This window comes from Nannospalax galili, unplaced genomic scaffold (genome assembly GCF_000622305.1).
Source record: "Nannospalax galili isolate Female #2095 unplaced genomic scaffold, S.galili_v1.0 scaffold46, whole genome shotgun sequence".
In the NCBI taxonomy this organism is placed as follows: domain Eukaryota; kingdom Metazoa; phylum Chordata; class Mammalia; order Rodentia; family Spalacidae; genus Nannospalax; species Nannospalax galili.
Genome location: NW_008355790.1, coordinates 3,091,446 through 3,104,369, shown reverse-complemented (window position 1 = coordinate 3,104,369; position 12,924 = coordinate 3,091,446). Strand labels below are relative to the sequence as shown.

The 12,924-nt window shown below is 37.6% G+C and overlaps 1 protein-coding gene across 26 annotated transcripts in view; it reads left to right on the top strand.

Annotated features, from left to right (window-relative positions):
- The window catches only part of LOC103750489 (sorbin and SH3 domain-containing protein 2), a 217,381-nt gene that overhangs the window by 126,308 nt on the left and 78,149 nt on the right, over positions 1 to 12,924 (top strand). For 18 of the 26 annotated variants that reach the window (XM_029556344.1, XM_029556353.1, XM_029556356.1 and 15 more), the window contains 2 exons: positions 3,333 to 3,359; positions 3,599 to 3,723. In XM_029556344.1, coding sequence (XP_029412204.1) covers positions 3,333 to 3,359; positions 3,599 to 3,723 — 152 coding nt within the window. The remainder of the gene's footprint in view (positions 1 to 3,332; positions 3,360 to 3,598; positions 3,724 to 12,924) is intronic. The other 8 variants (XM_029556354.1, XM_029556348.1, XM_029556355.1 and 5 more) reach the window with 1 other exon arrangement.

Sequence of the window (12,924 nt, the reverse complement as noted above, 5' to 3'; positions counted from 1 at the left end):
ATATGATTTCATTTGTATTTAAAAACCACTCTGGATATATCTCTACATATTTGTTCATGTGTGTATAAATATGAGAATGTATTATAAAAACTACAGACTTATTTACACTGGATGCATTGGAGAAATGAGAGGAAAAAACATAAGAAAGTAAGGGGCAGATGCATCATGTACTTGGAATGCCTGTGCCATGAAATTCATTGACATTTCAGCCAGGCAAAATCTCAGATGTGATCGTTGACACACATGCAGAGAATAACTCGCCGTGTCAACAGTGCCAATTTGTTATCTCTTATTAAAGTGACCGCCAAAGGATAGCATTGGATTGAACCAAAAACTTAATTTGGGAGAGTCAAAATCGCAGTATGAGCAATTTCACACCAATCAACTTAATAGGAAAGATTTAATGTTTCACAATTAAACTAGAAAAAAAAAAACAAGCCCAATGGCACAGGTTTACAGTCCCAGATACTTGGGAAATGGAATCAGGAAGAGTTCAAGGTTTCCTGGGCTACAGAGCTAATTTAAGGCAAATCTGAACAATTCTGTGAGATACTGTCTCAAAATTCAAAATAAAGAAAATGAAAGTTAAGTATGTAGCTCAGTGGTGGAGCACTTGCCTAGCATGAACCAGACCCTAAGTCCAATCCCTGTCATCCAAAGAGAGGGAAAAGATAAGAAAGAGAAGAAGAAGAGAGAGAAGAAGGGAAGGAGGGAGAGAGGAAAGGAGGGAGAGAGGGAGAGAAGGAGAGAGGGAGGGAAGAAATGAAGGTAGATTGGTTAAATAATCTTCAGTAATAAAAGCAATTAGTAGTTCTTGGCTGTTTTAAATTTCATATCACAAGGAGTAAGATTTCTAGAGAGTGAAGTTCCTTGACTTTGGGATTTAACTTTATAAGCATAGGTATTTTGCATATGTTAGATACTTAAGGTCTTCAAAGAAAATTTAATTACATTTTAAAGAAAAAAAATCATCCTCTATGCCCAGTCTCACATGTAGCAGCTTTCACAAGAGGCTATTTAACAAGAAATGTAGGCTTCAGTATCCTAAAGAATCATTCAAGAGTAGACTTCAACCTGAACATAAGCTTTATTAAAACATTTCCTCATCCTGAAGGTTTCATCTATGAGACTTTCAGTAGAGTTCAGCATTATCAACATCTTATGTTTCCTATAGTGTATATAACTGGGCCCACAGGTGAGTCTGGACAAACTGTCCTCTGTTTCTCCCACTTAATAGTTCTTGGGGTTCCATAACCTCTGACCTCTGTGGTCACTATTGTGGGGAAACAGCTAGGTTTCTAGAGTCTGTCAACTAGATGATGTTTATTCTGTGAGTCCTTCACATTAGCTCAGTATAGCACCCTTTTCTCCCTTATCACATCCACACCCCCAACACCTCCACAGATCTTGCCCCTTCAACCCTAGCACATATTATGTGTGTGTGTGCGTGTGTTTTTTCCTGGCTTAATACTATCAAACCAAGACTAAAATTAACTTCCCCTTCTCAAGCAAATAGTTATTCAGTGCCCTTTCCCAAATCCCTGAATTTGTTCTTTGTCCAGAGTGTGTAGCACTTCTGAAGGTGACTGTGTGTTACTATCTACATTGATTTTCCCTATAGAAGCATCATCATTCTTTAACTGAATTAAATGAACTTCAGTTCCCATCAAATCTTTGATGTAGAATCCAGTAAACATCTCATGAATAATTCTACAAAGCTATTTTTACTCGGTGGCACCCATTTTATTATTCCAATTTTGCATTTGTGGTGATAAAACCCATAGGAGGCTAGCAATTTTTAATCATATATAGCAAATGAGAATTTGTTTTTCTTTGCTAACTCATTCCGAGCTGCTCTGAATTGATTCCCTTTTTTTTTTTTTTTTTTTTCCTTTTCTTCGGTCATTTGATTTGGAGGGGGAAAAATCCATCTTAAATATTCTATCTAAAAAACAAACACTTGGGGGCTGGAAAGATGGCTCAGTGATGGAGAGCTACTGCTCTTGCAGAAGACCCGGGTTCAATTTCCGTCACCCACATGGTGGCTAACGACTGTTGGTAACTCCAATTCCAGGGGATGAAAAACCCTCTTCTGACCTCTGAGAGCATTGCACATGAGTCCACCTACCTACATGCAGGCAATACACTCTTACACATAAAATAAAAATAATAAATAATAATTTTAAAGACCAAACACATGGAGAAGCCACAATGCAGCTTCTGTGAGGTTGCCATCCATTGTGAGATGGGACTTTGTGGTGATGTAACTGTTGGGGGTCACCCATGCTCCTGTAACTCCTCACTTTTGCTCTGTAAGAAGCCCTATAAAATCAGTGGTCTCCTGAGGTTGTACTTCAGAAAAATAAAAACTTCTTTTCTAAGCTCATTTAAATCATGCCATATGTGTATGTATAAATTCAAAGATAATATTCCGGAAAGGAAGAGTCATGCAGAACAGCAATTTAGCAGTGGTCCCAGAGAAAATACGGAAGGAAATCAAGAGCTGTGCAGTAGAACAAGCTAAAGAATCACCAGGACGGTTTCCAAGGTCAAGGCTTTAGGGGTCTAAGAGAGCCAAGCAATTCAAGTTGACAACCTCAACATGCACATAGAGGCTTCTGGGAGGTGCAATTCCAAAATAAAAAAATTGAACATCAGTGTAAGACTGAGCCAGTTTCCAAATGTAATACAAAAGTAATTTATTCTCTAAGATTTATTTTCCACAATGTATGAGCTAAAAAGACAAGGGAATACATTGCAGCAGCTTCTGTGACTGAATTTTTAAAAATGACATAAATGACAACAAGGAAACTCAAATTCTAGAAATAGTTGAGAAACATAATCTTGTCTGATAGATGCATTTGCCATTTGTGAAGGTTACAGAATACAAAGTACAAAAAGTTAGCTACTGTCTAATGTAGCAGTTAAATACAGTCCGTTAAAATAGAGCATTAACTAGCTATGGATCTGGTAGTTTAATGTTCTAAAACGCACTATTGTTTACAAACCAGATTCTTTTCAATACTTTAATTTTATGTTCAGAAACCCATCTTGAGCAACATTAAGCTTAAAATTACATGGTTGCAATATTATTAGGGGGAAAAATTAGTGTTTGATATATGTGTTGGTTATATATTATAGATATTTAACAAATGATAGTCCCATTGAAGTTAAAATTACACACAAACCTTTCATTAGTACATTTAGCATACCCAGTTTTAGAACTGAGATAACGTCTGCAAAAATAATGCTATGGTTCTCTGCCAAGTGTTTTTACTGGAGTGTTCCTTTATTTCACCCTGGCATTAATTCCAACATTGTTTTTCTTTCAGGGCGTGATTCTCAGTCACCAGACCCAGGTACAGAAAAAAATTCTGAATAACTATTGCTTTGTTCTGAGGATTTCTTTTTACATTTCTATAGCCACACTGTTGTTTTCATCTTAAATTTAAATTTCATACACTGTTATATGTATTAAATTACTCTTACAGTTAAGATCACTTTCATTTTAGAAAGAAAAAATCAATTTTCTTTAACAAAAAAATGTTCAAGTGAATGTAGATATCTCTGTATCCAATTTGTCTTCCCTTAATAAAAGCTTGGAGATCTTACAATGATCGAAATCCAGAGACACTGAATGGAGCTGCCACATATTCCTCTCTTACAGCAAAAGGCTTTAGAAGCGTTCGACCAAACCTGCAAGAAAAAAAATCACCAACCCAGGTAATCCAGCTGCTCAAACCTGCTATGTCTTTCTAGAAGTTTCTTTCTCATCCTTTTTCTCACCAACTGCCTTCCTAGTGTTCTAACTGTAATATACTTTGGTCTTCTATTTGCTTTGCCTATCAGACTTATATTTACAACATGGAGCATAAGGTGTAAGTTCAAAACAGGTGTTTTGCTGTTGTTGTTGTTTTGTTCTTTTTTCTAGCTAAGCTTGTAAAAGTAGTTCAGCTTCTACATGATGTTTAAGATAAATTCTAATTATTAACAATCTGACAGCCAATGTTCCAGATTCCAGAAATTTAAAGTCAATAATACATTATGTATTGAATGAGTACGAGTTAGACAACTGTTCATCCTTTTAACTAAAGGGACCAGTTTAAGATGGCAGTAAAATTTTGCTGTGAGCACGAAAATGTTATAGAAACAATGTGATGAACTGTAGACCTCCAGGTCTAAAAATATGACAAGAGGACATATGCTCATCTTAACACAATTTCCAAAACTGTGGATGGGGGCAACATCTGTGAAACAAACGTAGTTGCTCTTCAGAGCAGCTATTGATAATAAATTAGAATGCATTCTGACGGGACTGAAAAGGAGCACTCAATCCAACCTACATAAGTCATAATGTATATGAAGGTAGAGCGTTTTGCTCACCTTTAAGGGCAGGGTTCACCATGTTCTTTTCATGACTAACTTTGACTTTCTCTCATTTTTTCTTCAATATTATTTCTCTTTCTGGACACTTTCAACCATCTAGCCACCCCGTCTGCCAGCCAGAAAAGAAAGCTATTGTTGCTCCTTGGTAACCAATCACACAAAGGGTGACATTTTAGACCCACTAGTAACTAACACACAAACTCCCTCATGTAAAGAAGATTTCACTAACCTAGAACCTCTCTTGGGAGTTATTAAGTCTAAGGAAGATCCTAGCAAGACAATCACATACTCTGAGGAATCCAACACAACCGTGTCATATACACAAAAAATTACTAATGTACTACCAGCAGCTTCCAGCTCAGGTCCTGAACCTTTTGGTGACATCAATACCCCATGTTTACAAGAGGACTACATGAAAGATTCTCAAACTCGTAGAGTTTCTACCTTGAAACTCACCCACAGCCAGGACCTAGGAAGTAGCTTCCCCTTTAATACTCCCCATGCTGAAGTCCCATCATTTCTCAAAAGGCCCTGCTCACCACCCCGTAACCCAAGACCCAAGATACACACAGCATCTCTTTCCATTCAGATAGCTCCCCATTCAGGACATGATCCTGAAAGTCACAAACAGCTACCTGAGCTTCCTTCAGAGACTGCAAAGATACCTCTTCATCAAGAAAGACAGAAATCTGCAGATGCTACGACCTGTCAGTCCTCAGCGGTACATTGCCAATCTCTTTTTCCATGTGTATTGCAGAGGCTCTAACTTCTTGAGTGTGAGCGTCTTATTTAACCTAATGCTTGATTCATTTCCAAGCAGGAAGAGAAAGGAGAAAGAAACAAGTTTAAACCTTACTGACTAAACCCATTAGTAAATTTCTTGGTATCTTTTACATATACGCAAACAGATCTTTCATGTAAAAATCATGTTCTAATGTTTCTTCTTTCTAGATATTTCTTGAAAAACAATGGTAGAGAAGTTGTCCCTAATGACACTCCAAATCATTTGAATACTTAAATTACTTTCTGGTTTCAAAGTCCTGTTTTTCCTGTCAGATCTTTGGCAGTCAGGTTTATCTAATTTAAAGGCACAACATCTCAAGATAAAGCTCAATTATAATGTGCTTTATCTTAATTTCAAGCAATGCTTATTTCTTTGTAGCTAAATATTCATTCACTAAAATGTGACCAGTTTATCACTTCAAAAAGCATATTAATCTAATTTTATTGCCTAGACTTTTGAGAAGTAAATATTTCCACATATGTAAAATTCTCCCTGCCACATCATTCTCCTGACATTTATCACCTCTTTCAAAGAGAAACACATTCTTCTCAGCTTCTCCACAAAATGATGTAGTGTTGATAGCACGAGCCCGAAAGATAAACTATAGATCTTACTCCAAGCTCTATCATTGGTTGTCTGATGAGGATAATGATTAATCATTAATTCATAGAATGTGGCAAGACTAGAGACCCATTAGAGTAGAGCAAGCACCAAACAAATAATAGCCAGTAGTAACAGAGAGAATGCTGGCAACAACAGCATCTGGGGCTGAAGAAGACACTGGCACCCACATAGTTTCTCTGTTGGCTGAGTTATTAAATATCATCTGAACATGCCTTTGAAGACACACATTTTTAAGCTGTAGAAAACCCGCAATGCAAAATCTGACTAACACCATGATTGCTCACACCTAGGGTGCAGAAACTTTAAACATAGATAATTCTAAAGATAAGAGGGTATTTTACATCTATTAACTATTTCTTTCATTGTTATTCATGATACACAGAATTTGTTCAGTAGGATAATTGTTTTTGCAAATATCTTCTAAGATTCCTTAAAAAAAAAAAAAAAAAAAAAAAAGACAAGACTAAATAAGTACCAGGTTGGCCTTGAACCTACCATCCTCCTACCTCTTCCTCCTCTGAGCACCTACTTCTTCCCTCCTATTGAGTGGGCCTTAAGTCCAATTAGATAGCAGTTAATTACACCCAAAATTAAAGTTCTACTACTGCACAAGCAGAGATTATTTGCTGGGCCAGTCACTGTTGTTGTCCATACACTTTACAGCTGGGTAGGATCCCACTGACTGGTTTCCTCCTTTGGAAGCTTACATAGTATCTTCTGATACCATGAGAGCTGGTCTTTGCAGAGGAGGCTTCCAGCTCAGTTGCTCCAAGTCCTGTGTCCGAAGTATGTCCTGTCTTTAGCAATATGGCCTTATGCTCACGTTCTGAGAGGCAATCAAGGACAGTGGCAATGGCCTATATTATTTTGGAAGTCTCTTGGATTACCTGACCAACAACTCAAAGGCAGGTTTCTCATGCCTAGCACTGTGAGTTTTGTTAAGTAGCCATCAGCTATACATATTCACTTACATTTATATGTGTATTTTTCAGTAAGCTTATTAAATACTACATTTACCTTTGGTTTTTCACACCACTTAAACATTGTTTATCTTTTTCTTCTCTTTGCCCCTGTATAGCCCTCCTCCTTTTTAATGATTATCACTATCCAGGCCAGAGATAGTGGGGTTCATAAAAAATAAAAAGAATCTTATCACTTTAATTCATTCATCAACTATTTACTAATTTTATTAATATTTGTTGATCAAGGTTCTAGTCTCAGAACTTTATTTCAGACCATAGATGCTTAATGTCTTCTGTGCAGTATGTAAGTAATAAGAACATCTATATATTATATGCATTAAAAGGGAGATTATGGAAATTAACTTAAACCATGTTAAGCAGAGATGTGGGGAGCAATGCCATGTTAAACAGGGTGTTCAAATATATGCTCCCTCCAAAAGATATAACAACTTAGAAGAGAAGACTATTCCAGGCAAAGGAACACATAGTGTGAAAGCTGTGAGGCTGGGGCCTGAAGGAAAGGGAAAAGGTGGGGCACAGAGTGACAAAAAGTGAATTCAGAGGTAACAGCTGACAGAAGCCCTGGTGAGCCACTGTAAGGATTCTGATGTTATGCTCAATAAAAGAGAGAGTCCTAAAAGATTTTGAGGCCACCGTGATCATTATCTGACTTACCTTCTAATCAAATCATTCCACCAGCTCAGTTGAGAGCAAGGCTAAGGCAGCAAGGGAGGAAGCAGGCAAACCAGTTAGGAAACCATTGCAGTAATTCAGACTAGAAACCAGCTTGGGTCCAAGCAAGGGTGGAAGCAGTGGAGGAAGCCAGAAATCTGATGGTGGGGAGTATTTCAAAAGCAGAGCCAGCAGAACTTCCTGGCAGATTGCAGGTGGGATGTGGGAGAGAAAAGTCAAGATGGACCAGCTGGAAAGAGGGAACTGCCATTGACTGAAACCTAGAGACTGTGGACGGGTACAGGAAGTAGGGTTAGACACACGAATGGAGATACAGTAAGTCTGACGTGTCTTTAGAATCGCAAGAAGAGGTGGAGTGTGGGATGAGAGAGTTTGGCATTCAGGGAAATGTCAAGGTTAAAGATAAAAGCCATCAGCTTTCTGTAGCCCTGAGAGAGTGAAATCAACAGAAGTGAGGGTGGAGAAAGGAAACCACACGATTGAGCTTGTGCTCCACATTAAAAGAATCAGGCACTTAAAAAATAAATCAAAGGAGAAGAAAGAGTACATGAAAAAAAAAAAGACACAGGATCTTATCAGAGAAAAAGTATTCTCAAGATATGTAAACCAGTGTTTTAGGACCAACTTCTCTTTACAGAACGGTAGATAAGACTACAAGTCCTAGATCTAGCTTGCTATTATCTTTCAGAGTTATTGTGTAATGAATTAATACATGTAAATAATTCAGAGTAGAGTTTGTCCCATAATATGTTAAAATATCTGCTTTTACTAAGGGAAAAAAAGAATCTAAGAAGTCAATGAAATGGCATGAAACTTTTAAGACAGTACTGATGTTAAATGTTTCAAACTTGTAAGTGTTCAACTTTTGAATATCTCTACTATAAATAAAATTTGAGTATGCACCACAAAAAAAAAAAGGCAAGCAGACTGACATCAGCATCTCCAAAGAGGAAGAAACTACATGGAAATATGGCATGATAAAAGCCAAGAGAGAAAAATACGGAGGGATGGTGGAAGGACCTGTACAAACACTGCTGCTGGGACAAGCATAGGATGAGAGTGAGAGTGTGCTGCTGAGTCAGGACGGAATGAGGACGGAGGAGTTCCCAGACTGGTATTAGAGGATGGAGGTTTTCCCAGACTGGGATTAGGACAGACAAGGGAGGAAGGCAGTTGGGTGAGCAGTTCTTTCAAGGTGTTACTATTCGCCTCTCTGAACTTCAGTTTCCTCATCTACAAAATGGGACTAAAAACATTCATCTCAGAGAGTTTCTGTGAGACTCAACAGATATGATAGTAGATGTGGGAAATGTGGCACAGCGCCTTCTACATAGAAGCAGTTCTTCAACATACAGAAGCTGCTATTTTAAGTTAATATTTTCTAAACTATGCAACACTTTAGGAAAATTAAATGTGTTATCTTCAACAATAATTTTAAACTGATGAATGAAAGTTTATTCCATCCAGTTGGTAGTGTGTTCCAAGACACCGTATTGTCTTATAACACCTTGTCAAAGGGTGGCATAAAATTGTTGTAGTTTTTCATTTTGGCAAGAATATACAGCATGAGATCTACCTTCTCCAAGATTTTTTGAATGTATATGGCAAGCATGCATGTGTGTACGCGTGTTGGTATGTGTCAGGTCTCCTTCTAGATTGTTCTTCACTTTACTTATTGAGACAGGGTCTCTTGTAGAACCTAGAGCTTGCCAACTCTGGCTAGTCTACCCCAGAAATCTCCTGTCTCTACCTTCTGAGTGCTAGATTTTAGATTGATTCTGGGGGTCTGAACCCTTGTCCTCACACTTTGGTGTAAGTGCTCCATCCATAAAGCCATCTCCCTAGCCCCTTCTTCATAAGTTTTAAGTCTAACATATAATATTGTTAAATATAAATATATTATATTTAACATTTTTAGCAGTACTATTTGTTCATACAGAAGGATAACACACCACACTTTGTGGCCTTTCTAGACATAAACCTGTAGGAGTTATATTTTTAAGTATGCAGCTAATAAAATCAAATGTCCTATAATTTGTTCATCCTATACAATTGAAGCTTTTGGCCCTGGATAGCAGTATGTCTCCCTCTTCTTCAGTCCCTAGAAGCTGCCCCTTTTGTCTGCTTCTGTGTGTTAACTGTTGCGGTTATCTCATGCAAGTGGAATCATGAAAGATTTGAATATGTGTCCTTTTATGAGTGACTTAGTTCATTACAATGTCCTCTGAATTATTCACGTCATAATTAGTGACAAAATTGCCTTCTTTTTATTAAGGCTGAAGAATATCCCAATACAAAATATATAGATATAATCATATTTTCTTTATCCATTCATCCATCAGTGGACATTTAATTTCCATGTTTTTACTAGCATGTATGCTTCATTTTTTAAGTTTTCCATTTAACAGCCTTTCACAATGATGACATTTCCATTTAAAATACTTGCATTCCACACTCTGGCAGGAAGACCGTAAATGTCAAGGGCTGAAAGTGACAGTCTATGATTCAGCCAGATATATACAATTATAAAGAATTAGCATCCAAAGAATCTAACAGACTCAGGAAACAAAAAAACCTCTGTGTTAAGAAATATAAAGCAAATTTTAGTATTTTAGAAGTTTCATTTATATACACTTGTTCTTATTAAAGTCTAACCATTAGTGTAAAAAAGATTATAGGATCCTTAGCATTATTCCTCATATCTGACAAATCTGACATTTAGTTTTATTAGTTGTGTGTTTTAAAATATAACTCCTACAGGTTTATGTCTAAAAGATCACAAAATGTGGTGTGTTATCCTCTGTAAGAGCAAATACACTGCTGGTAAAAATGTCATCATTCTCCATGTCTGATAAGTAAAAATGAGGACCAAGTACTTTAAAAAGACAGCAAACAGCTACATCCAGGCTTCGATGGCATCTGTAGGTCCTATGCCCTTTGCTTCTGAAGGATAAACTCAGCCCTTCCATTGTGGAGCAACATAATCAATCATCTGCCTAAGTATCATTTCCACAGCTGCTATTGCACAGATGTTGGAACTTAAAGGGGAATTTATCTCACTGCCATGTTGAAGAGAGGGAAAACTCATTTCTTTTGCTCCATGGAGTCAGCACATAGGAGTTAAGGAAGGCAGAGTAATGCATAAATGTCAGCCACATGAGATGATAGAGAACTGCAGCACACACTCCCAGCTCCAGGCCCGCCACTACCAGCCCTAGCTGGTATGATGCCTTCCATAAGTATGGCCGTCCAGTATCCTGCAATATCTTCATGGGTTATTTTGCTTTTAGTTGATCAGCTCTTTGACAGATTCTTCAGTGTGTGAGTGAGTGTGTGTGTGTGTGTGTGTGTGTGTGTGTGTGTGCGCGCGCGCGCGGCGCACGCGCATGTGTTTGAAAATCTTTAAACATACAGCATATTGTGAGAACTGAATGAATTTAGAAATCACATAGGTGTCCCTCCTAGTGGATAAGCAATGAGCCCCTTCCCGAATACACACGATAAGGAGCTACATTAATTTATAAGGCAGCAATTCAATGCTTGAGCTGTTCTAAGATCTAATTCTCAGAAGCATTTCCTATATTGAATCAATCTGCCTTCTTTAAATTCTACATATTCATCCCATGGGGCAAAAGAGGTGACATTTTCTTATCTGTCTATATATCAGTTTTCACACTGTTTCCTTCCCTGTCCCGCTCTTTGCTTTGTGCAAAGCATTACTGTGTTCTCTAAGCATTTTCATTTTCAAACCATGATGCTTGCTTTTAAACAGCTGTGACAGCACACAAGGTTCTGTGATGAGTGTTTTTATTACTTTTCACACACTTTAGGAAATGGGTTTTGTTAATGCTCATAGTTAACACTGATGAAACAGGCCAAGGGAAATTAAACAACTTGCCCGAGTCACTGAAAATCCAGAGCCAATAGGGTCTCGTACCTCTATTTCCCCCTCAGTATTAATGCTACATGCCATCCTTAGCAGTGTTCTTGGAGCACAGAAGACTTTCAGGTGCAAAATCACACTACAGTCCCTCCTTCCTGCTCTCTGATAGTTGATTTGCACATTCTGGAGGCTTTCCTGCTTTAGAGAAGCGCTTCACTGTTACATCCACTACAGTCTTTTCCACTGCTGAGTCACCTCTCTGGTCCCCTTGCTCTTTAATTCCCCCAGAGAACCTCAACCTTGATTTTCCAGTCCTTGGCATTCATGAATTCTCCTAGTGTTCTGAGTTGGATTCATTTGGACCAAGAGACTCAACCTTATTTTGAATAATCTGAGTTTTCTCCCATGGAGTAGTAGACTACGATAAGGCTTAAACCCACCTTTCCTTCATGAAGAACAGGCAAGAGCAGGCTGGTGTTTCTAGTTCTTCCCTCGAGAGCTAGGGAAAGTAAATAGTGATGGAGAGTCATAAAAAGTGGGTGTCTTTTGACCCCTATCCAAACACCTTAAATTTACCTGGTCTTGAAAACACAGAGACAATAAACAACTAGAATGATTTTTCTGTTCTCATCTGTCACCAAATGTAGTAGAGATAAAGTTGTTCTTGTTTAAAGCTAATTTTTTTCGACTATAGGCCAGTCCATAGTGAAAATGCACTTCCTTCTTCTTCCCTTTTTCACACATTTTTGCTTCTCTTCTCTTGCTTTCCTCATGGAAAACATGTAAGAGATGGTCCTTTGTCCTCTTGTGTCTAGAGGCTATTTTATTCACAAGGAGGTTAGGGTCACATAAAAGGATTTCAACTGCATAGCTTAAAAAATAATTATCATCTTTATGGGAAGGTATTTCAAAGTTTCTTGTGGGTGCCCAACTATTGAATTTTGTAGTTTTATCTACAGAAATTTAAGTCTGATGTGATTCATCAAGAAGCATGTATTTCATGTTACCTGTACACATGCATACACACACACACACACACACACACACAACACAGCACACTTGTGCACACACATGGCTTTAAAAAAGACACAAAATTATGAGCAAGGCAGACAGTAAAATAATTTCAAAAGATGACATAGTTCTGTGTCCTGTGACTATTCTCTTTGGAAAGAATAAATTAATGGATAGAGAGCAATCCCAGATGCAAGGATGTCCAAAAGCACCAGTGATGAGATTACCCATCGTGGAGCTTTGGCATTTGACATGTTTCAAGTGAAAGACAGGAGCAAGTCAATTCTATAAGAATCAAAGTCTTTTTCATTTTAAAGGAAAAACAGTCTCATTTGAATGGACAGCTTAAATCCTTTTGTGATTTATTTTATTTAACATGATTGCCACTTAGCAAAAGCAGAACTACAAAGATTCATCTTATATGGAAAGTGTCAGTGAGACTATTTTCTGTTAAGAGTTCTAATGGCGCCATCCAAAGACTGCTTTATACTAAGTACATGCAAACTTGAAGTGAGTTTTTTATATCTTAAATAATTATTATTATTGTTTAATAATATTATATTTTACCTCCAATAAAATCT